The sequence below is a fragment of the Drosophila arizonae genome, chromosome 3 (assembly GCF_054131065.1).
Source record: "Drosophila arizonae isolate 15081-1271.41 chromosome 3, UAZ_ARI_1.0, whole genome shotgun sequence".
NCBI classification, from domain to species: domain Eukaryota; kingdom Metazoa; phylum Arthropoda; class Insecta; order Diptera; family Drosophilidae; genus Drosophila; species Drosophila arizonae.
In genome coordinates, this window is record NC_142923.1 from 10,662,160 (window position 1) to 10,689,561 (window position 27,402).

The window sequence follows — 27,402 nt, forward strand, 5'->3', positions numbered from 1 at the left end:
CGCTAACATTTCTTTGATTTGAGCCGTCAAAGATTTTATTCTCACATATCAAGAGATATAAAAGTGACTTATCTATCTGTATCTGTATCTGTATCTGTATCTGTATCTGTATCTGTATCTGTATCTGTATCTGTATCTGTATCTGTATCTGTATCTGTATCTGTATCTGTATCTGTATCTGTATCTGTATCTGTATCTGTATCTGTATCTGTATCTGTATCTGTATCTGTATCTGTATCTGTATCTGTATCTGTATCTGTATCTGTATCTGTATCTGTATCTGTATCTGTATCTGTATCTGTATCTGTATCTGTATCTGTATCTGTATCTGTATCTGTATCTGTATCTGTATCTGTATCTGTATCTGTATCTGTATCTGTATCTGTATCTGTATCTGTATCTGTATCTGTATCTGTATCTGTATCTGTATCTGTATCTGTATCTGTATCTGTATCTGTATCTGTATCTGTATCTGTATCTGTATCTGTATCTGTATCTGTATCTGTATCTGTATCTGTATCTGTCTATGTATCTGTAAAAGCAAATATAAAAAAAAAAACCATAATTTCGATGTGAACTCAAATGACTCTCAGCAGGTAAACTGTGCTGAAAGCTTTGATATTCGAAGCACACTTTGGCTAACATCGTTCAATTGAATATTTTTATGTTTTACCGCATTTAACTGTAGATGTTCAACAGCTGATCAAACAATAAAAACTGTTCCATATATATGTATGTGTGCACATGTATGCATACACATACTGGTATTCGAATATCTGGCAATTAAATGAAAGTGTTTGGCATGGAAATGAACTCCTATCGGCTATCGTTAGGCAATAAACACAAACTGTTTGGATTTGCATTTTGTATGTCGAAAATTTTTAAATACATATTTCGTTAAGTTTTCCCATTTGGTACACTGTTTGCTAGGTATTTATAATACAATTAAAATTGAAGAAGTAGTCTGACATTTGCAACTGATTTCACTAGCTATTGTTACTGTGGATGCATTCAGGCGACTAGGATTGCTTTAGACATTAGTTTCTTAATGAAGAGAACAATATTATTGTCTTTTTTTTTTTTCAATGCAAGATTTGATATAATAACTGTCTTATGAAATGTCTCATTATTATAAATAGTGACTATAAGTATTGTTAATATTTTTTTGCAAACTCAAACTAAAAACTCAAACCAAATATGATAGATTAGATCTACTGATATTATAGTACATTTTTAGAAAGCTCTAAAATTCCACATAGTGTTCTTTAATACAACACAATATTCATTTCTATTGCATCAAATATATTTTAAGTGCATAAGGACTCAAACTAATTTTTTTTATGATTACGTATAACATTTTATGCTTTTAATACAAAAAACCTCTGTCTAAATCTATCTAACATATATTTTAATACATAACGAGAGCTTGAATAAGTTCCCAAAAATACATAAAATGTACTTTGTAATACTGTTTTCAGATATGATTGGTCGCTGCAGCTGCTGTCGGTTGAGTTGAATGTCATGCAAAAACTCAATAAATTTTGCGCAAACGATTTATCATGAGGTTGATTACGAAAATGCAGACACACGCGCACACACACACTCGAATAGACACATACGTACATACATGCACACACGTACATAGATGGGCCAACACAGTTGCATGCATAAAATAATATAGGAATATTATAATAGACATGGCATACAAAAGCGCCATTGCCATTTTTCACGTCAGGGCATTGATTTGCAGTTGTTACACAAAATGGCGCCGGCAAGAGAACCGTTAGTAACCCACTAATGGATTGTTGCCAGTCATTGTGTGTCTGTATGTGAATTAGTGCGTGTGCGTATGTGTGTGTATAAGTGCGTGTGTGTGTGTGTATAATGGATGCTTTTGGGATCGTTGATGGGTTTAAGAGCAGGCGTCACCTTTCCACCTTGCCTCATGGTATCAAAGGTTACAACTGAATTAACATAAATTGTGCCGTGAAAATTGACAACAGTGCATTTTGGATTTAGATTTGTGTGTATGTATGTATGTACATATAAATTTGCCAAAGGTTGCGCGGAGTAGAGTGGGGCAAGGGCGCTCATAAGCCTTTTACGAGCACCTTAAATTGAGCCATTAACTGTCGCCGGCTTTGATTTACGCTTGGCTTAAGGAGGCGTGGCCGCCTGGACATGGCTGCACTCTGATAACAATTTGAATTTAAATTAATTTATTAATATTTTATAATCGACCTGTGTTACGGTCTACAAACGTGATTTGCATATCAAGTTGTGCAGAAATTGATGAGCAGTTATTTCAACAATCTCCTGCTGCTGTTTTCGTGTGTGTGTGTGTGTGTGTGTGTGTGAGTGTTATTAACTGCATATTGTCAGAGTTTGCAACGTTTCTTGAATTTAATTTACTGCATAACCAAATACACTTAACCGTCTCACAGCAAGTAGATTAATTTACTTCATTGTTCGCCTGCATTGCCAGGATATTGGATTGGCTCACAGCATAATTTGATTAAAGGGCTAACGGCATTTCATACATTTCATCATCAATCCGATAGGAGCATTTATCATCGTTCGCCTCTCACAATTTCTTAAATAAAATCTCAGATTTATTATCCAATCGTCTTAAGCTAATGGATGCCAAAATATCTAAGATAAGTTCATTGAGTTATTTATGCATATTAATATCAAACTTAAATGCAGGCAAAGTTTTTCTTTGATACACAAAACTGCTTAAGAACTGAAATGCATTTGGGTAAAGACTTTAATATATTAGTAAATAAAATATTATGTTGTTAAATTACAATATATATAATAGCTGGCAAGGCCACACATTTGAAGCTGGTGTGAAAATTTCCTTTATCTATTACTTAAATCATTCAACTTGCTTTTTATCAGGGCTCACATAAATATGCTTAAACTGGATTGGAGTAAAAAACTGTTTAGACTTGTCTTTAACGTTAAAATGGCATATAAATATGATAAGACTATAGAACTGAATGGGCTACTCACATATATACATACATAAGACTAGATTTCCTGGACTGATCTCTGCTCGACGCATCACAAATGCCACCTTGCACAATTTACAATCTACTTTTAATACGCTCTTCAATCAACCACCTAGATTCTCACGCTTCACAGAGCAATCTCTGCACATTGTTTCACATTTTGTCTATTAACCAAAATATCATCATTAGTAAACAGATTCGCTTCAGCTTTCGCTAACTTCCCCTATCAACTTCTTTCCGGCAGGAGCCACATCCTTCTCTAAGCAGTTCAACTGTAAACGAATTTAGCTTATCGAAAGCATCCGATTTCAAATAATTCTCTGAGCAATGCAACATACAATCAGTGCAGCGGTCTTTAAGGCTATGTAATGCTAAAGAAAACGAAATAGAAATCAAAACGAAAATGGAAATGGGAAAAAGTGTTTTGGGAATGCACAAGAGGCGAATACGCAAACATAAATCAATTCATCATCAATTCGAAGTTTTGGTTTTTTCTTTTTCTCTTTTTCTCTTTCTCTCTCTTTCATTTTATTTCCAAAACGTATCGACAATTCCTTGTGCTGTTGTTTGCAATGCGAATGCCAAGTGAACTTGGAGCATTTTTCAATTTTCCAAACTCTCCTCTCTTTCTTGCTCTTCTCTTCTACACTATGCAGCAATAAACGTAATTCGTGAAAATCAAGCGGGAAATGTACAACAACAAAAAAGGAGGAAAAAATGAAGAAAATATAGAGTAAATCGGAATGGATGCAGGTGAACAGAGGATCTGGCATGGCAGGTGGCCGAATGATAAATGCACAAAAATTTACCAACATCAAAATCAGCAAGGGTTCCACTGCCGCGAATGTGGGCGTGGTCTGCCTTCAGCGTACATGCTGCACTCTGCCAGTGCATTTCTGTTTAATTTTTTGTTGTATTTCATTTTCTTCTTTTTTCATGGTTCTTTTTTTTTTTTTGTCTTCGTTTTCACTGCTTTGCTTTGCACCTTTTGTTATTATTTGGTGTGACAGGAGCCGCGGCAAGGACACGCGTAGCTCAGCAATTTTTTACATTCGCGCTGTTGCTGCTGCTGCTGCTGCAATTCCGCTGTGTCTTCTTTGCCAGCAGCGAAGCATTCTTGGAGAGTTTTTAATTTATTTTACCTTCCGCTGTGTCTTGTTCGCTCTTCTCAGTCAGGTTTTTCACTGCTCTTCCGAACACTTTTTTTTATCTTTTCTTTTGCTTTATTTTTTTTTTCGTCCGTAAAGCGTCAATTCGTAATGCAATTTATGTGCATACAAATGAGATATCTGCACGAAACTTTTTATTTCAAATTCATGTTGGGTTTATTCAAATACGGACGCCTTTTCTCATAGCACATATAAGGTTTTTCATTACTGGCAATTGTGCCGCATAAGCTCCATATGCTCCGACTATTTGCATGCAATCAAATGGGCGTGAAAATGGTATGAACTGACGACATGTGAATTCAACAGAATTGTTTATTTTATTATTATTATTATTTTTTTAATCATTTTCTAGTTTAAGGGCTTTCCACGTTGAGTAAACCAATAAAAACCTTTAACTACTTATTTTACCACAACAACCAACTCCCGGCAATATGATAAATCGTTAAGCATATCATACCTAAAGATTGATTACAATCAATATGAATAGAAACGCATTCATTGAATTCCTCGTTGCAATTCACAATTTGCAATGCTAATTTGATAACAACAAACTTAGTTGGAACTTATGCAAATGTCAATTACGCTGCAACGTGCGCCGGTTAGTTAATTGAAAATGTCATAAAGTGTCAAGCGGCTGAAAGCGAGTTTTTTCTGTTTTTCTAAAGAAAAGCCGGCGAATCAAAGTTGATTGCCTTATGTTCTGAGTACGTAAAAGCCAGTTTTCAATCAGCAACAACAACAACAACAATAACTACACTTCGAGCTCGGCTTCCATATAATATGATTTTAATACGCTGTTACTAGACGAGATGAGCTTATCGCCGTGTTTGCCCAACGTCTCAAATGAACTGGGGAATTCACGTTCTGGACTGAAAGAGGGGGTAATCCCGTCTGATAATCGCTGCGTTTTCCCCACTGTTACCGTAGCAGCAAATGCGCTTCTGATGATCTGCGTATAAAAGCTCACGGCACTGGGCCAAACAGCATCAGTTCAGCTTCACTTCCACAAGCAACAAGCTAATTAACTAACTAAACAAAATGAAATTCCTATCAATTGCCTTTCTGCTCGGTCTGCTGGCTCTGGCTAGTGGTAAGTACTACAACAAAATTTCATGGAAATGAACTGCAAGAGAAAAACTAATTACTTTGACTTTCAACAGCCACGCCCCTTAACCCTGGCAATGTGATCATCAATGGTGATTGCCGAGTCTGCAATGTGCGAGGTGGCAAATGAGAAGACACTCGAAACGGTTCAAACTTTAACTATAATATCGTCTATATGGATTACAGTCAACATTATTATGCGCATTATCAACAATAAATATAAACAATAAATATTTTCTATCTACAAAATCAAATGAATTTAATTACTTAGAGTAGATCAGAATGCATTTGAATATACTCGATGTATTTTAGATTCACTCATGTCAACTGATAACAATTTATTTTATTTTAATTTTGCTAATATACTCATCGATAGTTTGAATGGCGTATACTAGTTATATGGTGCAATCAATCTATTTCTTGGTCTTTAATTGCCAAAATATATTAAAAAATATTTTCTTCTTTGACAATCTGTCAATTCATCTTTCCTTTTAACTTAGGTAAACTGATAAAAAATTTTTAAAATATCTTATTTCTATATTCTAAGTACTTGCATAAGAAAAGGGTATAAATAGTTAAACAGCTTATTCGACTTATTACAGCCAACATTTCTTTTTACATTTTCAATTTAATCTTTTCAGTTTTTCTACAACATTTGACCCCAATAAAAATGCCATTCAACTAAATTCACAATACAAAATGGAAATTGACATTTCAAGGCATTTCCATTCATGCATATATTCAAGTGCAAAGCTGCGCTCTTTACAAATGCATTAAGCTCTTTGCCATGAAATTAATATGAACAAGTTTAATTGGAAATGCAGTGTCAGGGCATTATTGACAAGACAATATTCGCAATATACGCTTAATGCCACCAACATATTTTCATGGCCGACTGGAACGACCCGACCCATAATGCTGACCCTCCCCCCTCCACACCCGCAATATTCCCGGATTTATTTGTCGCTGCATTTTACACACATTGGCGAATAAACCATGCCAATAATTTCATATCAAACAGCCTGCGGCTTTTGCCACATAGTTGGTGGCGGCTGTTGTAATTGTGCTTTATTGTCTGGATTAAGCAGCATAATGCGCACTTATTATGCACATAACTGTAATATCAATACAGAGTTAACCTCCACCCTCCCACCTGACCGGCCACGTGTAGAGCACGTTTCCGTAAGTGTCGCTGTCATTTATGGAGCACTCGACTGCCCCCCGCCATCTTATATATAATTAATTTCAGCTGATTTATTAGCCTTTTTTTTTTTTAATGTCTCCAACACCCACACCCTCACACACACACACAAACTGAGCGGGTCTGAGATGTGCGTAATTAATACTATATGTTTTAAATATTCCGTTTAAATAATATTAATTATATAAATGAAATAATAATTTCATTATTGCCGGCTTGACAATTTGCGTGCTGAAATGAAACTTATTTAAGTGCACATAAATCTTAATTTTTTTTTTTTTTTTTTCTTTTTTTGCGGCGACGACGCATCAATTCTCTGATTAAAACTGTATAATTAAATCAAGTGTTGGGGTAAACGCAATATCCCATTGCTTTGCAAAATGTTGCGGCGTCATAAGCCAGAAATCAATATGATAAAAAATTAATGAAAAAATTCACTTCAATTTTATGTATGAGTATTATAAAATTGTTATAAATTGCTTAACGAGACAGCACTCTGCCATTTTATATTGTTGATAGCTGCATTTATATAGTATTGTTCTATGTCGACATAAACTAGTTTTTAGATTTGCAAAAACTTTTGTCTAGTAACTTAGCCGCCCCTAAATGAATTACCATAATAATAAAATGGTATATTTGCAACTATATATAGTTATACTTAGAACCTTTAAAGGGAGCCTCCTCCATTTGATTAATATAATGTAAAAGATATTTACCTGAAATGAAAGAATTAGTCGAATTTAGTTAATATATTTTTAAGTTTATGAATCAAATCTTAAGTTACTCAAATAAACATAAATTAAGGAAAAACAAAAAAAAAACAGGCTTTTGTATACTTAGTTAGATTATTTTTATTTTTATATTTATTTATTTATTTATTATTTTTTTTTTAATAATGCAAGCGACGATGCCTAGGCGTCGTTAAAAAAGAATTCTTTGACATAAAAAAGAAAAAAAAAAAGAACAGTTTTAATTAAACCACGCAGTGAGTTATTACATATTTTTACTTCTGTTTCTGAGCGCAGTAGGAGAAAAAAACAAGTAAGAAAGTTCTAGTCGAGACTGCTCGACTACGAGATCCCCTGAACCCTTGGAGCAATAGATATTTCAATAATTTTTCGCGTCTTTCAGCTTACACAAGAAACACGCACACACACACACACAGGCATACATACACACACACGCATATAGACACACATACACACACACACACACACGCATACATACACAAACGCATACACACACACATACACATACACACACACATACACAAACACATACACACACATACACAAACACATACACACACAAGCACCCACGCATAAACGCATGGGCTGCAGTGTGCGCTTACTATGAGAACTTAATTGTTTAATAACTTTTTTATGGACGTACGATCTTCATGAAACTTTCAGATTATGATTATAACATGGATATGCATGTAATTGCCAAAGCACAAGTCTCTAGTATTTGAAATACGCTTTTTACAAAAGTGAGGGTGAGGGGGTGAATTTAAGGGTGGGGGGTAAATTTTAACAAAAACCGAAATTGTATAAATTGCATATAAGCATACATTAAAAATTTGGAGACTCTAGCAGTAAAGGTGTAGACGATATAATTTTATAACTGGTTTTCGATAAGGTTTTTTATCGATAAAAAAAGATCGGGATGAGTTATCGAATTTTAATGATAAACTTGATATGCGCGCTGTAATTACGGACATGTTAAAAAAAATTTGAAGTCTCTAGCTCTTATATCTTCTGAAATCGACGCGTTCATACATACGGACAGACGGACAGACGGACAGACAGACGGACAGGGCCAAATCAACTCAGCTCGTCACCCTGATCAAGAATATATATACTTTGTGGGGTCTGCCACGCCTCCTTCTGCCTGTTACATACATTTCAACAAAACCATTATACCCTGATTTCCCATTGAAAATGGGTTCAGGGTATAAAAAATAACAAAAGAATAATCAAAATACACTGCACAGATTTCATTGATATCTCATTGAATGCATCTCCTCTTCCCCTCATCTCCCATATATTTGACAACTTATATCTATTTATTTCCAGCTTTCATTTCGAAATTCCTCAAATCCTGCACTCATATGAAGCCAAGTTGAAAATGCAGACTTATGTCCCCACAGCATGAAGCAAATGCATTTCAATTGACCAACATAAACAACCAAATTTTCTTTTCAGTTTGCCACAAACAGAACCGCAAAAGGCTTGCCAACGACACAACAACAACAACAACAACAAAAATAAGAAAAAGAGAGCTGAGCTTGGCTCTACCCATCTATTTCAGCAATTGCAAAAGCCAACAACGAAAATCCTAAAATTTCAATAGCAAAAGAAGCCCAATGCGCATAATTTCAGTGCGGATGCAAGGCAGAGGGGAAACGAACAGTCAGGAACTGGAGTTTCAGGATTGCATTTCGTATTAGGATGGGGCCAACAGCAACAGCGGCCAAAAGGAAAAAATGCAAAATAAGAGGAGCTGGCTGCAAACAAAATGGCGGCGGCACAGCAGGCGCTGCACGGCCAGAAATGTGCCAAAATGTCAGAAATTCAGAGGGAAATCGGCGGAAAAAACCAAGACAGAACGAGAAATAGAGAGAGAGAGAGAGCGAAAGGGGAGAGAGGGCGAGCGTGAGATGGGCGGAGAGTGAGACAGCATGAAGCAAAGCATAAATTTCATTTTAGCCACGTCGCTTATCCATTCCTTTGCTGCATTTCACGTTGTGCTTTATCGCGTAATCTCGACAGCTCCCTGGCAACTGCTGCCCATTTTTTATGGCCTGATGATGATGTTAATTATGAGCGTGTTGATGCTGATGCAGCAGCAGCAGCAGCAGCAGCAGCAACTGACTTTGATGGTGCAAGCAATTTGCGCTGCAATTGTTTATGTGCTGATCAACGTCAAAGGCCGTGCTTTTTAGCCGGCCAGCGCGTATTTTGTAAGCATTTTTCGGTTGCACTAATTACGGCCGTGCCGAAATGTTTTAAATGCGGCCTTCGCCTCAGTCAAAAGGATGCGGAAATGCTGCCAAAGGCAGTCAGACAAAAGCACTTTGCTAGCGTACTTCATGCTAGCTCTCTCTTTCTCTCACTCTCTCCTACTGTCTCCTTCTGACTGCCGCGACCAGTCGTTTTTAAATGGCGTCCCGTCGCCATTTTATATTTAGAAATACAATGGCGCACGCGAAAGCGTTTTGCGGCAGCTTTGACGTTGACGCAGCAGACGCTCTGTGTCCTGCATATGCCGCTGCTCTTGCCTTATTCCCCATTGCCGCGTTGTCTGTTTTGTGCACTTCCGCACACTAACACACACACACTCGCGCGCACTGTGTATATAGCGCCATAAAGTATGCAATAACATTTTATTGTAACAACTCGTTAAACGTAACAAAACAAAGCAAAAGAAACGCAACGAAACGAAAGGGGAAAGAGAAGCGAAGAGCATGGGCCAGCCAGCAGTAAACTGAGCAAAAAAGGACACGCCGACAGGCAGTCAAGGCAGAAAGCCACTCATACAAAAAGAAAAACCCTAACCCCAAGCGCAATCCCTCGCCCAATCTCAAACCCCTCGCTTGGCCCTTGCCATTCAACTGCCTGTTCCTGTTTAGCATAAAATTTACTGCACCACGAACATTTGACGTTTACGTTGCCGTATGCCCCGTAAATCCTACTAATCAAATTTATTACCCACATACACACACACACTCCAGCACACTCACACTCACACACACACACTTGGCAAGCGACCACAAGCGCAATTTCTCCTGCTGGGCAAGCTAAGCCCATACAGCCAGAGCTGTACCGCTCCAGAGCTCCAGCAACGATGGACGGACATGCTCAGTGCGCTGTTGCCAACGGCCAACTTGGCCAAGCCGGACAGCTGGACAAGCTGGACAAGCTGGACAGCTGAACAGCTGGCCACTTCAAATGCTTGGCAATATGCATATTAAATTTAATTAGAGCGACGGTAAACATAAATTCAGGCACTGGAGTACAACGCTTGACGTTCAGCAGCCAGCAATGCAATGGACAAAGCAACAACAACTACACTGAGGTATTAAAAGACCAACAGCAGCAGGAGCAGCAGCAGCAGCAGCGTCTGGCACCTTTTCATTTTACCAGGCAGCTGCTTGCGTTCTGCTTCCTTCTCTTCTTCTTCTTGTTCTCTTCTTTTTTTTTTTTTTTTTTTTTTTAACCAAAAGCAATTTCGTCCTTCGGCTCGCAGTAGCTGAAGTGTTCAACTGGACTTGAAATGGGTTATTTTAGGTTAAAAAGTTATGAGTGTCTATCAAATATACAAGAAGCATATTTGAAGCCTACTTTATGAGCGGACTGCCAAAAATTATGATTCTCATTTAATAAATATGCTCATTTAATGAGATCAGCAGCGTGGTTAGCTGTCAAATTGAGATGATTCAAAGTCTCACTTAAGGTGAAAAACGTATATTGCATACATATAAATATAACTTTAATAGATTCTATTCTGTTCTCGTATCACTCAGGCTACGCTATTCAAATTTTCGGAACCTAATCAAATCTATCTACTTATTTGCATATATACTTAGAAAACATTTTCAACTGCCATAGAAAACTCCATTAAAATTTGCAACACAAACTTTAGCTAATTTGATTTCAAATAATTTGTCTAACTTTTTAATGTACTTTAAGTTCTGGAGCAGCCCTCGCTATAATGACCAGCAGCTGTGGAGTGTTATGACATCTACCTGGCCTCACCCCACAGTTTATTCTACGAAACAATAAACAATCAAATTAAATGTGCACTCGCCTTTGTCCCTCTCTGTCTCACTGTCTCTCTCACTCTCTTGTGCTTATTCTTCTCTCCCACACAGTCCGAGAAATGATGTTAATGAAATTAATGCCAAGTTATAGTCAACTTTTGAGCAGCTGACTTACCTTGCGGATTATGTTTAACTTTTGTTGGAGAATCGAAACTTTTACTGCCCGTCAGGCAATGGCGACTTGAGAGCTGGGACTTTACCGGTTTTTATGAACTCCTTTGAGAAGAAGCCACTTCACGTTACCCACTAAAAATGTTACGAAATAGTCACACACATACTCACACACATATGCAAAAATGGCATTTCATTGGCGCATAAAGTAATTTTTAATCCAAAACATCCGACATTGGTTTGACAAGGGTATTTGAGGGCATGGCATGGACCTTTCGCTGGCCAGCGACTCGTAATGGAACAAGAATATGAAGACGACCTTTCATAACCTTTAAATGAGCACGCAGTTTGGCATTCAGTCTAAATAACAATTTAATTATGAATATTCATAGTGCGTCTGTGTGTGTGTGTGTGTTTGTGTGTGTCGACAATGCGCCAGTCAAATTCAAGGACAAATTATGGCATCAACTTTATGCTAGCCCGTCCCAGCCATGTGGCGTATCCAGACTGCGCCTGTGGGATAAGCTAAGAGCTCATTAATGTCACATTCATGGCAAGCCCGTAAAAAGCATAAAGTGAGCCCTAAATTCTATCAGAGCACAGCAGTGCCAGCAGCCCGGGGATCCAAAACACTCACATACCATTTTAATAGAGTGTACAATATACACGCACACAGAGAGAGAGAGTGTGTGTGTGTTTTTGTGTGTGTGCTGGCCATGTTTGAGGTAATTAACAAAAATCCCCAAAAGCGGCAGTAAAATAATCAAAATTAGCCAAATATGCATTTGCCGCTGGGATCGTGCTTTGAGGCCTAGCATTATTTTATATTTTCGCCCCCACACAATTTCGGTTACAATTTATTTTAGTGCCACATTTGAGCAGTCTTTGATAAGGCTTGCAAATATAAAATATATATATACAGAGTGAAAGACAGAGAGAGAGAGAGAGAGAGAGAGAGAGAGAGAGAGAGAGAAGCAGGCCTCACTAGTCCAATATTTATTGAAGCAGTGCGGTTAGGTGAAATGTACTTTAAATAGAGTTTATTAAAGAGATGTGTTACGTAGTTTGCGGTTTTATTTTGAGTGTATCTGAAAAGCTATAAGATATTTATATTCCACTTGGAGCTATTGAGTAGTTAACTGGGAATAGTTCGAAAAAAAATTGTATAATAAATATTTAGAGATTTGAGTTTATTTTATATATGACTAAAATTCTATTTATGTTTACCTCGGCAAATGGCAGTTCTGATCATTTTAAGGTAAAAACGAGCACAATTATTTGCATGATAGGACTCTGAGTAAATATACATAAAAATGGCACAAACTATTGTGTGTAAAATTAAATGAATATTTTAAAAACATTTACATTGCTAAAAATTCCCCCAAATTTTAGACAAACCTCACAGATTTATTTTGAGCACTTTACCTAAATCTAATTAGCCACAATCTCTTTGTTATCGCATTGCTCATTCTATTTCAATGAGTTGCTCCACCCATGATTTATCAGCGATTTTTATACCCTGAACCCATTGAAAATGGGAAATCAGGGTATAATGGTTTTGTTGAAATGTATGTAACAGGCAGAAGGAGGCGTGGCAGACCCCACAAAGTATATATATTCTTGATCAGGGCGACGAGCTGAGTCGATTTGGCCCTGTCCGTCTGTCTGTCTGTCCGTCTGTCCGTCTGTCCGTCTGTCCGTCCGTCCGTCTGTCCGTCTGTCCGTCTGTCCGTCTGTCCGTATGTTTGAACGCGTCGATTTCCGAAGATATAAGAGCTAGAGACTTCAATTTTTTTTTAAAATGACCGTATATACAGCGCGGACGTCGAGTTTGCTTTTAAAATTCGAAAAATCATCCCGTTATGTTTTTATCGACTAAAAACATTCAAGTTCAAATCAGATGCCTCTATAGCTAATTGTGAATGATTTTTCTTTTTTTAAATTTCTCAAATATTCAATATAATATGTAGATCATATGCTGAAAGTTTCATTAAATTCCGTTCAGTCAAAAATTAATAAAAAATAATCAAATATTTGGCCAATTAACAAACGCACGTGCAGCAGCTACAACAAAAACATCACATCAGCTGTTAGTTTCGTTTAGTTTTGGTAGATGGCGCAGCAGCAGTGAATCTATTTGAGTTTTGCCAGCGCCACCAGCAGGAGTGGGGTGGCCTAGTGTGTTAGCTGGATGACGCTCGATCAAGAAGTCGCGGTTCGAATCCCGGTCGGTGCAACACTGATGTTAATTTTTTTTTAATTGTTTCAAAATATTTTTATATTTTCATAAATGCGTTTTCTATTTAATTTATATTTTTAAATACACCGAAATTGAAATTTTAACTATACTTTATGTGCGTTTTTAATAGTTTGGTTATTCTAGCAGATTCTTAGAATCACATCAGCAGTTAGTTTCGTTTAGTTTTGGTAGATGGCGCTGCAGCAGTGAATCTATTTGAGTTTTGCCAGCGCCACTAGCAGGAGTGAGGTGGCCTAGTGTGTTAGCAGCGTGACGCTCGATAGAGGAGTCGCGGTTCGAATCCCGATCGATGCAACTGATGTTAATTTTTTTTAATTGTTTCAAAATATTTTTATATTTTATTAAATGAGTTTGGTATTTTATTTATATTTTTAAATACATTGAAATTGAAATTTCAGCCATACTAAATGAGCATTTTTATTTGTTGGGTTCAGGGTAGTATCTAGTCGAGCACTCTCGACTAGAATTTTCTTACTTGTTAACATACAATTTACAGGTTGAAAGGCAGCAATTTGAACAGTTTTGTCATAATTAAGCTGCATTCGTATGCGACAATGGCCAGCATTTTGCTAGTAATTATTGTCAACAAAAACACGATTTTATCTAAATCAATTTAATGAATGCCCATGGCCTACACCGAAATGCAGGCGCTACAAAATCCATCCCGCATGTGCAGCCAAACACCCAGCAGTCAGCTAAATATATACACAAATTCCCCTCGAAAGCAAACATCAGCAGACGACTGAGGGAGAGAGAGAGACAGAGTGAGAGAGAAGGAGAGTGGGAGATGTGAAGAGAAACGTGGTAGACAGACTGAGATGCAGCAGGAGATAAGAGAAACAGAAACTCAAATTAAATTAAAATCTTTCAGTTTCAATTACGAGTTTTTGTACCACTTCAATTCCAACGTACAAAACGCAAATTGCATTCAAAATGCATTAAAAGCAATTTGCACGAAAATTTGCATAAAAGTAAACGCTGACGAGCGAGACAGCTGCCAAGAGAGCGAGAAAGCGAGAGTGCAAGATACGGATAGAGGGAAACAAACCGAATTGGGAAATGGAATTGGTGGAAAGCAACGAAATTATACGCTATCAATTATAATGGCAATGACAAAAAGCAAAGGCAACACACACAAGGTGAAGATGAAGAGTTGCAGATGAAGCCCGAGGGCATCTAGAGGAGCGTGGCCATCAACGGGGCCTGGGGGAGTGCCCCCAGAGGGTTGGCTGCAACTCAGACAAATTGCATGTTGCATTGAAAATGCGCGCATGTGTTTGCGAAAATCCACACAAATTGGGAGGAGAAAAGGGCAAAATAACTGAATGGATACCCTGTACAAATGAAATGAAATTAAATGAACGTTCAATAAAGTGCATTTACATTTCTATAATAACATTTATGTTAGGGCTCTAACATTTGTAGATTTACATTTTTGTTAGGGCTCTAAAATTTGTATGTTAAACATTAAATACATATAGCTAACATAAAATAGCTAAGGTATAAGGATAAAATTATATGTAACACAGATAAATAATATATCTATAACCTATATATCACATTTTTATCTATTTTTATCTCTTTGTTCTTCTTCTACATCGATCCATCATTTGCGCCCACATCACTTACAGGGTATTCAGAGATTGTGCATATGCAAAGGCAAACAAATATAAATATATAGAGCGAGTATGAGTTAGATCATTTGCCTTTCGGCTTATGCAGTACAAATACACAGAGATACAGCTACATCTACAGCCACAGATGAGAATACATACATATGTATATAGCAAAAGGCAACTGTGTGTTGGTCCCATCATCCATATCCAATGGGCCTTGTGCCCGAACAAAAGCGACGCTGTTGGTGGTGCGACACGGACACGCTTCAAAGGTGCAAGCGATTGCACTCAAGGCGTCAACCGGGCGCAAATGCCATACGTGCCCGTACCGCACCGCACCGCACCCTGGACAGAAAAGGCCAGACAACAGACAGCAGACAGCAGATTGCAGTTGCAGTCAGCCCCGGCGCCAGGCGCAACATCGACACAGCGAGCACCGTCTCCCCATTTGATAGGCAAACAACAACTGACAACGGCGACGTTGAAGGTGTTTGGATTTTCAGTAATGTGTTGTATGGACGCCGCACCGCACCGCAGCGCACCACCCAACCACCAATGGGACAGTGGCTTCATAGGGCATTGAATTATTGCCAGCTGCATGCAACAAATCAGCTACAAACTTCCCATTACAATTGCTGCAAAGCGTTTACAATGCACCAAATGCAATCATGGAACAACTGCAAAATTTAAGATTTAAATTAAATTAAAATACTTAAGAGAGCAATTCAAGGAATGCTTCAGCTTCTTTGCATAGGTGGAAACGTAGACAAGTTTTGCAGCAAATGTGGAATATTTATTTTAACAGAATATCATGCCATTTTAGGCCTTTGATATTCATATCAATTATTTATAGACAATGAAAGCTAAGCACATTGAGCTTCGCCTGCATGGCATTTGAAATTCGAGTACATTAAATAAATTAATAATAATTGAAGCTATTAAGTGGATGCTTTGAATAAATCAATCATATTAAAAGCAAAAAGATGGGAAAAAAAAATTATATATGTTTATTTTTTATATGAATAACTATAGCTGAAAAAAATTATATAATTTATAAAATAATATAGATGCATATATAAGTTATAGAATATTTGTATTATAAAGATAATAAAACAGATGTAAACAAAAGTGTTTATATATTTTAATAAATATAAAATTTCTACGCAAATATAAAATATACAAATATGTATAAATCTGTATGTATATTAATTGTTATAAAATAAATCTCTTCCTTTCTCTATACACATACGTATAGAAATCAATAAAAATTTCAGTTTTATTTTCCCTCTGGAAATGCTTTAACAACTTCACATTTGGCTTGCGGGCACAATAATCGGTTAATTGGAGCGTGAAATTAGCTATTTTATTGACTCACTGTGGAAAATTTATTGTTTCAGGCAGAGCACGCAACATGAGCAGTTTGCTTTAGTTAAGAATTGAGGCGGCCAGAAGCAGAAGTAAGTGAAAAGTTTTTCGCTTCAACTTTTGGCGTGGCTTAAACTTTGGCCAGAAAGAGAGAGAGAGAGATGGTAGGAGTGAAAGAGCGAGCGAGTTATAAAGCACGTAAATTGGAATAGTTGGCAGAGTGTGGATATGCACTTCGATTGATTATTAAATCGGCTCTGAGGCATTCATGCATAATTTGCAAAATTTTCTCATAGTCAATTCAGAGAAACAACAGACAGAAATATTTTTATTTTGGCGATTCACCCACATAAATCGAAATGCATTTATTTATCTTTCTTTCTGTTTCTTTTTTTTTTTTTTCATTATTTTAAAAGCGGATTACAAAACATTTTCTGTATGTGGCTGTGTGTGTGTGTGTATGTATGTGTGTGCTTTTGGAGTGAGCGTCCCTATGCGATTGCCCGTCGGGCCTGTCGTTTCTAAAAAACATAAAAATACCTCCCAGCGATATTGAATTAAAAAATAAAGCGAAAGCCACCCCAAAGCAAATCAAGCCAAACCATGTGGGCTAAACATGTGGAGAGCGAGAGCGAAATCATGTTTATATGAGGAGTGTACTCTATAGCACCACCCCCGCCCCCTACCACTCATACAAAAAAAAAAAAAATGCAACTCAGCAACAAAATACAACTTTTTGTTGCTAAGTATTATGTATTTCATTTTGGCATTGCCGCAAACACTCCAAATGCATTTGCCCCATTCCAAAAATGCTTCTACTCTACGCCAGGCGGAGCTGGAATTGAAGCTGAATATGTGGCATAGAAAAGCTTGGTAGGAAGGAAGCGTAGATTTTTAATGTACGCGAGTTGCTTGAGAGCTGAAGTTGCCTTTGCCAATGCGAATTTAGACACATGTTTCTCGCATCTCCTCCCCCATTTTGGCTGGCTGTAGGCAAGGCGCATGGGAATGGGGCGTGCTCCACATATCAAACGTCAACATTGCGAGAGCTCGCTCCGCTGTGTACTATTCATGTAAACTAGTTTCATCCGAATTCAACTTCCTTGTTTTCCTTACCATATCTGTGTCTTGTCTACAAATTAAAACAAACTGCAGCAAAAAATACAAAATAAAACTCGCAGATGAAAATAATGGAAATGTTTGCACAGTAAATAAAGCAAACAGCGTAGAAATGTTTAAGCTGAATCGACGCATATTTAATACGGGTTAGAAAGCTTACGAAAAGCTTGAACTATAGTTGAAGTTTTTATTTTATTTTATTTATTTATTTTTTTTTTTTTTTTTTTTTGTAAACTGAAGTTAATTGTATATATACATACATAATATAGTACATGTAGAGCAATTTGAAGAGCTCTCGAGGCACGAGCATCTGCTCTAGTCGAATGATAATTAGTTTCTTACGTCAGAAAAATATAGAGATAACGAAATGCCGAATATAATCTCTTCAGAGCTTAATTTATAATTAGAATGTTCGATGTAGCTCTGGCTGCTGGGCCTAACAGAAAGTTTAGTATTTATGTAGTATATGCAGATGATTTATTAACAATTAAAGCTCAAACTTTTTTATATTTTCATTGATTAGTTAAATTGTTCTATAATACGGTAGATTTTTATCAATTATTCAAAATCGTAGATATATGTATATGCAGTTTTGTCAAGTTTCTATATATATAGATTTTCAGAATATATACATACATATTCTGCCAGATTAGTGAAGAAATCTCTCTCAGCTACTGCGTTCCTCTCTTACATATATAGAAAACCCATTATACCTTAATTTAACATTTTCAATAGGTTCAGGGTATAAAAAGAGCGATTCAAGTGCTAAAAATTAGATTTATTCAACTCAGTCTCACCTATAAAGTCAAACTTCCCATCAGTTGAAGATATTCTGATGATTAACTCAAAGTGGATCAAAGCAATATTTAATTTTTCTCTCTTTCGATCCTCCGAACAGAGTATCCAGCAGTCGAAACTAGCAATATATGTATACGTAAATACATATATGTATATAGTTTTTTTCTTTTTTTTTTTTTCATTTTTGTCAACCCATTGCTTTGTTTCTTTTTCTTTCATTTTGCAATTGTAAATCAGAGACGCAGTGCAGCAGAATATTTTGGTTGCTACCAGGAGCCAAGTGAGAACTTAATCCCAGTGTTGAAGGAATGCTATGACAAATAGTCTGTGTGCCTGCCAAGCTGGGAAGCCTGTCTGCCTGGCGAATTTCCGAACATATGTAGCAATTGTTGTTGGTGTTGGTGTTGTTGTTGTTGTTGTTGATGTTGTTGGGGGCACAAGCTAAAGGAGCTCTGCTATCTGGGCTGACAAAAGCCGGCACACGTACATATGTACGTAGCGCGATTTTGTCACTACCACGCAGACACACGTCGGTTGCATTTGCAACGTCTTAGTGCACGCACGGCGCTTTGTATCTCTTTTAAATGGGTCCAGCTGAGGCTGAGGCTGGGATCTGCCGCAGTCGCATTTACATGTGCCCAGCCCCAAAGAACAGATGTACAGCTCTAGCTAGCTGCTGCCACCGGATACAAATGCATACACAAACGTTTGTGTAAGTGTGTGTGTGTGTGCGTGTGTATGTGTGTGAGTATGACATGCAACGCCCCAAAACACTTTTGTGGCGCCTCTCGCAGCACACCAGCTCAACCGGCTCAGTCAACCAGCCAGGCAGTAGTGTGTACGAGTATGTTTACACTCAAACATCTCGTTTCATAGCAATGCGGTTGCTCTCGCTCGCAGCTTGCTCCGCCCTCATGCATCAAGATTGCGGGCACTCATCGTTAAAGTTTTTAGTAAAGTGTAATTAGTCTTTTATATGGCGTGTTAGATACACTTTTTTCATAGCTCGAAATAGCTTGTAAATCCTTTGCGCTACCCACACACACTCACTAATTTAAATGGTTTCAGAAAAATTCAAGCGCATTGGACATGAATATAATTAACTTCTGCATGGACCCGAATTCAACCTAAATTATTTATCTATCAGTGAGCCAGTCCCGACAGCCATAAAACAAACATCAAATTCAAGTGAGAATTACACATCCCATAAACCAATTAAATTCCAGATCGCTCACAAATATCTCGATCTGATTCTGGCCTGACTTATGTTATTGCTTTTCTAGAGTATCCATTTCACATTTTACTCGTAATTTTCACACTCATTTAAATAAACATTCACTTTGAATTATTTATCAAGAACACTTCTGACTGCAAATAGGATTCAAATTAAACTCAATTACCTCACGTTATAAATTAATAAATATGCATATATTTAACTTGAAGACGCTGATTTCATTTAATTTAATAATGTCCTTGAATATATGAAATATTCACTGCTCTCTCTTTACTTCAATGCAAATATATTTACAATAAAATCTACATTTGCGTTTTATAACCTTTCAGATAACCAGATAACATTTGTTACATATATATTATATACATAACTATACTGCTACTATTACACATAAAATATACACTGTGTACGGATCAATGGTTCAGGGAAAGCCAAAGCATATTTGATATAAAAATTAAAAATTATATGAAATATTCTTGCTCTCTTGACTTGCAGGCAAATGTATGTATATATATATATTATAACCTACATCTGTAATATGACATTCTTCATATGCTCTCGCACCTGCTAATAACATTTACACTACATACATATACACTTTATGCTCACACACTCTCAAAAGAGTTCCTTCCGTCCGTGCAAAGCTTTGCCAGTGGCAATTTGTTACTTCCCTTCAATTGGAATTGCATTCGATGCGCACATCAATATGCATTTTTTTTTTCTCTCTTTTCGTACTGGCAGATGATTTCTATAATCGTCACATATGTTAGAAGTTGAAACTGTCACAAGACGCTGTCAAGCGGCGCACTGAGCAAAGACAAAGGCTGAAGGAAGACCATTGCCGTTGCCGTTCCCGTTGTCGTTGCCGTTGCCGTATCTATCAGATGCGTTCGCACAATGCAGCTCAGAAGTCAAATGGCAACGGCAAAGACAACAAATGCGCTTAAGAAAACTGTCAATAAACTTCAATTTACGCTTCATTGCACTTGTGCCCGACTTGGTTATCTACAAGATACGACCACATATACTATATACCTATATACATATACATATATAGATGTAGAAGCTTCTATCAAAATGCACCCACAATGCATATGCGCAACATAAAACTTTGCTGGTAATTATTTATGCAGCACAGACACAGAGACACCCGCATAGAATTCCCACATGGGATGCGCCATAAATTGAAATACACTGTGACGGACTGGCGTTGTTCGGCTCTCTGAAACTGAGACTGGGGGCTGGGTAGTGGAGCTGGGGGCTGGGAGCGGGGGCTGCGTCTGGGACTTTAGTGTATTTGTGATGTGAAGATGGTGTGAAAAATGGAAAGCATCCATAATCTAATTTAATCATTATCACAGTTGTCTGCGCTAAGTGACGTCATGCGGCATGCGGCAACGAAATGGAGCGAGTGACTAAAAAAGAAAATGGGCGATGCAGTGCAGAGAAAAACCGAAGAAGAAGAAGAGGAAAGAAAACCTGTCAACAAAATAGGAAAAGTGTATTATTGTGTAAGAAAAATCGCCTGGTACTTGACTTTGCTGGCAACAACAGCAACAACGACAACAACAGCAACGGCAACAAGAATTGCTGCAGCTATTTCATGCTAGTTGCATGCAACTTTTGTTTTTGTCAGCCACACACCATTGCTTAACGGTTGTCGTTGCTCTCGCTGCTGTTGTTATTGTTGCTGTTGTTGCCGCTGTCATTGTCGTTGTCCTTGTACTTATTGTGGCACGATGCACACAGCTCGGCTTTCCTGTGTCTGAAGTTAAGTGCAACTCTAACATTGTGCAGCCGGCGATGGCGCAGGGCAGGGCATACCATTGTTACTGCTGGCTGCTTGAAAGACTTAATTCAGCGCTAGCTTACACACACACACACACACACAATGTGGGCCACAGCCAATTGTGGGCGCTGGTGAAGTAGCCCGCACCCTTACCAAAAAAGAGAGAAAAAGAAATGAAGATATAACAACAACAAGAAAGACCAAGCACCCCAGTTCAACTAACCGACTCTATTACGCATCGCTGTTGTTGCCACATTTAACGCAAATGGCGACAACAGTCACTGCAAAAAAGCACTCGCCCTCTCGCACTAAGCGCTTCCACTGCTGCTGGAGTCAACTTTTCATGACGTCCAAAAAGGTTAAGCTGCCGCAAAAAAGCTCGTTCGCTACGTGCACTGAAATGAAAGATCCCGCCAAACTTTAACTTGATAAGCTCTTAAAATAAATTGCAGCAGGAGGTGGAAGTTTCTAGCACCTGACTCGCGATGCGCTGCAATGGACCGTTGCGATTTAGGGGATTTAACATTTCGTCTATGGCACGCGATCCAACAACCAAAACTCAACAGCTGTAACTTTACTCACAGAGCAGGAATTTTTGATCTTATTTATAAGGCTTAAGTCTAAGTATAGATCTATTATTTATCCGAAGAATAAGTTCTAAATGTTTTTTAGATAATAATCAGTTTATCGATGGATATCACAGTTCCATTATAGAAATTCAACGCTTATCAAACAAACCAAAAATAACTTGCCCATCCTTAACAATACTTAGCCTGTTGAAACTTCTTTGGTCACTTTTGTACATACCTGCAATGAGAACGTAAAAAAACATTAGAAAAGGTCAAAGCACACGTAATACACAATTAAACAAGCACTGCATAGAATAATTTTCAAATATCAGAAACATCATTAAAGGCGAAAGGCTGTCAAAAAAAAAAAAAAAAAATGTATAGGAAATCACTGCGATAGGCCAATTAAAAGATTCCGAGCGTCAAGGCACACGCCCCCTTTACCAACACTCACAGAGTGAGCTCAACCCGAGGCCGATGCGTAAACCCTATAATTTACCACACACAACGGGGGGTGCACAATAAAAAGAGCCACAACTGTCGCCCGGCTAGGTAAATGCTAACATCAATTGTGAACCGTAATTACGGGTAAGTAAGCATAGTTCAGAAAGAGGTAAGATGAAATCAATTATGCACATTGACGGAACGGCCTGTTTGCATAAATTGAACGCTTGAGGGAACGGAACATGAAAAAGCTCTGAGCAGTCAACGGCCGACCGCAATGAGACGAGGCAACGTTGACCTCGAGCCTTGCAGCTAGGGAATGACCCTATAACGCATATAGCAACGCCTACGCCTAGAATGCTGAGCTGTCTAGCAATTTACGCATCATTAAGTAAGACAAATTAAAAGAGGAGCACACATACGCTTGCCACAGCAATGCAACCAATAATAAAACAACAATGGCAACAGTGAAAGAAAGCAGAAAACAGAATGTGGAATGCCTGAATACCCTAACTCTGTTGAGCAATATCATATATGAGTTAAAGGGGAAATAAATAGTATTGAATGACACATTTATACATACATTAATTCTCCACTCGTTTGCAAACTCTATATTTCTAATATCTAAGATCTCTGCTTTTCTTTTCGTTTTTGTCTCATTATTGCTGCCAAAGTTATTATACCCGCTCTTGCAGAGTGCAAAACATGGCTACTGTAATTAGAGCTATTCTAATAACAGAATATCAGCAATTAAGACAGAGTCAATGGAATCGTATTGTGGGAATAATGACCAGACAGCCAGCATGCTATAAAAATAATCGAAAGTCTTTAAAATGAAATAAAAAATGTCATTTATTTGGCGTGCAAATGCAAAAAAAACTGTGCAGAAAATAAATACAGCAGGTAATCAAAATCTACAATTTTTATAACATTTACGCAACTTATATTAAATTTTTTTATTTATAGCCGAGCCCCTAGGCTATAAATAAAAAAAATTTAATATAAATTGCGTAAATGTTATAAAAACATAAATACGAAATAGAATAAGCCAATTAGGCAATAAAATAAATTCTAAAGATTTATTTATTTAATAAATAAACATAAATAACACATAAAATAATTTTATAAAAATATGTAAATATAAAAATATAGAAATATTTATTAAATAAATTAAAATAAATAGCATATCAAATTATATATTATATCAATATAATATTTTATAAGCCCTACTTGCTTAATTTTTAATACATTTTTTTATAATTATAATAAAAAATAAATAAAAAATAAATAAATGAACAGCTAAAAGAATATATTTATTTACAACACTTTTTTCTATCAATTACCAATATTTAAATACATAATATATTATAATATAGTCAGCAAATTAAATTTTAAAAAAAATCCACAGTCAAAATATCAATGAAATTATATTTCAAGTAAAAAATGTAAAGTACAAGTTATAGCTAAATTAAATCGAAATTAAATCAAATAATCGTTTGGATTATACTAAACACTAAATTTAAGAAAATTATCAATAAGCGGATATAATGTAGCTGTATCTCTGATAATCTGCCAGTAGCAAACTGAATACACGATTAATGTAATCGCCTTTACTCACACTTGAATATTACATATACATTTGCACATACACACACTATCACACTTGCTGCATGTTTACATGCCTAATTATGATTTATTTGCGCAAGCTTTTTCTGAACTGCATCTGGCAAGTGTAGCCAGCAGGCAGCTGGGAAATGGGAAAATATTTCTCCACTCACCATTTCCACTCGTACGTTCTGTGGGTGGTTCAAGCGCACGCTTGGCGCATGTCTTTTGGCCAAAAGAGGCCTCGCCTCTGCCTTTGCCTTATGCGCGACAAAGGCTAATGTCCCATGGCTGGCTCTATGTTTATCTAAGTTAATTACAGCAAAACATTTTTAGGGTCGAGCAGCGTGCAGCTGCGTGCAACTGAAAAGCCTGTTGTTTTCAAGGGTCCATCTCTACTACTTTATGGCTGTGCGTGTGTGTGCTGTGCGTGCTAGTGTGCGTGCCTGCGTGTGTGTGTGTGTGTGTCTGTTAATGTTTACGCATGTTCGGGCGCGGACAGTTCCGCTGATTAATTGCCATTAAGCACACAAGCCAAGCCGACATTATTCAGCCACTGTCCCGTTGTCCCTCACGTTGCGTTACATAAACATGCGTATGTAAAAGACAGTGAGACATACATATATACGATATACAGAAATGAAATTTATAGATATATGTTTTTATACTCATTCACGCAAGTAAAATGAGCATATTGGTTTCCTGCAATGCCCGGCTTGGTGTTCGTCAGTCGTTCCGTAAACTGAACTGAAATTTTGTTATTTTTTGGAAAATACCCTGTAATATCAGCGAATGCGGCTGAATTTTACTTTTACGTTTATCCAGATGCTTTCTAAGGATTGTCTAAAATTCATATGACTTTGCCCATTGTGTACTCCCAAAAATTCTACCACAAATCTGAAACTAAAGACACAAAATTTTATTTATTTATTTTCTAAAAGTTATCTGTCCCACAAATCTATATCTTACAATGCTCTGATCGTGAATGAGTATTCTGTAGTCGGTAACGCCCAACTAAAATGCTCTTGATAGTTCTATTTATGGTGTATAGCTACTGAATTCAATTGAAGTATAACACGTATAGCAAGAGCATGTTATTTATATTAAGTGCGGCCAATTAGCAAATCATGCTCGTTGAAATCATATGAGAAATTTAGCTACTAAGTAGAAGTCCACTAGATCTCTGGATAAAGGGCAGTTAATAGGGGTAGCAGTCGCCCGCGTATATATATATATCCCAGATATACGTATTAGACAATAACATTTCATATATAATAAGCTGTCAGTTGCTGTATCACACGCATTTATCATAATCGATCAATCATGAAACGATACACAAAGGTATTACAAATGAACCCAAAAAATCAAACAGCTGGCAAAGCCGAAAGGAAAACAACAAAATAATCAGATATGTGCTAGTTGGGCATGGAAAAATAAGTAAGCTCATTTCGTCAGCGTTTTAATCAGAAATCAAATTGCTTGAATTGAATATCGAGCAGCGACGACTTGTTGGGGCGTTTGGTCGTCTGTGGATCGACTGGGCACCACAGTCGAAAAGCTAGCTAACCAGCTGCAGTAGACAGCGACCACCCTATTATCAGGGTCTAATTTGAGCCCTCTGACCTCCAATCGTCGATGGTTTTGGTGGGGGAGCAACCGGCGCCGTCGACAAGTTGTCTGTCGACGCCATCTTCACAGTGTTTGGCCTGTGCCCGGGCGCTTGGCCTGCATTCGAGACTGGAGATATTAAACGGCCACATTCAAATGCAACTTGAGGCAACGCCTGAATAATTTCCAACTCGCTCTCCATCTGTCTCGCTCTTTCTCGATGCGGATTGATTACAGACTGACGGACTGCCTGACTGGGCTGAGCCTGGCCCAGACATACGGCCAGTTTCTCGCCCGGTTTGGCTTCAATTGTTTGTTAGTTTGTTAGTTGGCTGAGTGATAAGTATCTACAGCTACCGTAGGAGCTGCCACTGAAGGTCTGGACCTCGCGCATCGCTAAACGTCAGTCCGTCGTCCAGCCAGCCCTGCCAGCGTCTGCTGCCTCAATGCTTAAAGAAACAAACAAACAAGAATTTTGTACGCTTGACTGCATGTTTGCATGAATGAATGAATGACCGAACGAACGAATGAATGAATGAATGTACGTTTGTTTATTTGTCTGTTTGTATGTGTGAATGGGTGTGCGAGTGAATGACTGGCTGTTGGTGCAAATGGCTGAATGAATTGTCGGTGGGTTGTATAAATCAACTTGGCGTTTATCTCAAAGCAAATAAGTCAACAGTGAAGACGGATAGCAAATGCAACTGTATGTGTATTTCATTGTCGATGGCCTCTGCGGCGTCTTGCCTTAGGAGACGAGTGGGTGGAACGAGCAGCGCGGGTGTCGAGGTAGAACTCATAGCGGACGCTTGTGAATTGGTCTGTGGGTCTGGGTCTGTGTCTGGGCAGCAGCTCTGCTCTACTCTGCTCGGGTATGATTGTGTCTGGGCTGCTGTACGCTGTCCGCTGGCGATGACGTGTGCGATTTAGTTGCGCTCTCGTTGCCAGCTGGTTTAGTGCTTGCAGGCGAACCCCTCACACTTCATCTGATGGCTGATTGCGTTAGAGACGCACTGGAGCCAAACTTGCTAACAATAACTAATTCTATACACTTGTTTAACAACGGAGAATGATAACGAATGTGGACAGTGGACTGCGGGATACTCTACAGATATTGAGAAAAATACATTTTGTATAGTGTCTATCTAAGATTTTAATTTAAACATTTAATTATTTTCATATAAAACACAAAAACGAGAAAGGCAATATTTAAATTTCGTATTCAACTTTGTATTGTATACGTATTAAAATCAGTTGTGCATCGACTATACATATATACAGAATTTTTAGTTTATTTTATGTATTATTATTATATTTTGTTAGTATGCATTCACTAGTCATTATTCCTTAAAATATTAATACCGCTTCAAAAGCAACTGTAAGAGTCTTACTTACCTTTTTTGCTCAATACAATAAGATATGCTTGACGATTGCTTTACGATATTTATATATGTATATGCATATATTCAATACTCATTGACAAAGACAAAGACAAATTAACACAACTTCCAAAGGAATTTCGAACAGTCTGCATTTCTATTTTTGATCAACAATATTGATTTACATTTCAGTCA

General features: G+C 37.5%; 2 protein-coding genes across 7 annotated transcripts in view; one reads left to right on the forward strand and one right to left on the reverse strand.

The window, feature by feature from the left end:
- LOC108609655 (semaphorin 1a) overlaps window positions 1-27,402 on the reverse strand; it is a 179,259-nt gene that overhangs the window by 107,615 nt on the left and 44,242 nt on the right. The gene's annotated exons all lie outside the window — the stretch shown is intronic.
- On the forward strand, window positions 5,152-5,541 carry LOC108610882 (bomanin Short 3). The gene is made up of 2 exons (XM_018003247.2): window positions 5,152-5,273; window positions 5,344-5,541. The coding sequence occupies exons 1-2, from the start codon at window positions 5,222-5,224 to the stop codon at window positions 5,415-5,417; spliced, it is 126 nt and encodes a 41-aa protein (XP_017858736.1). The 5' UTR covers window positions 5,152-5,221; the 3' UTR covers window positions 5,418-5,541.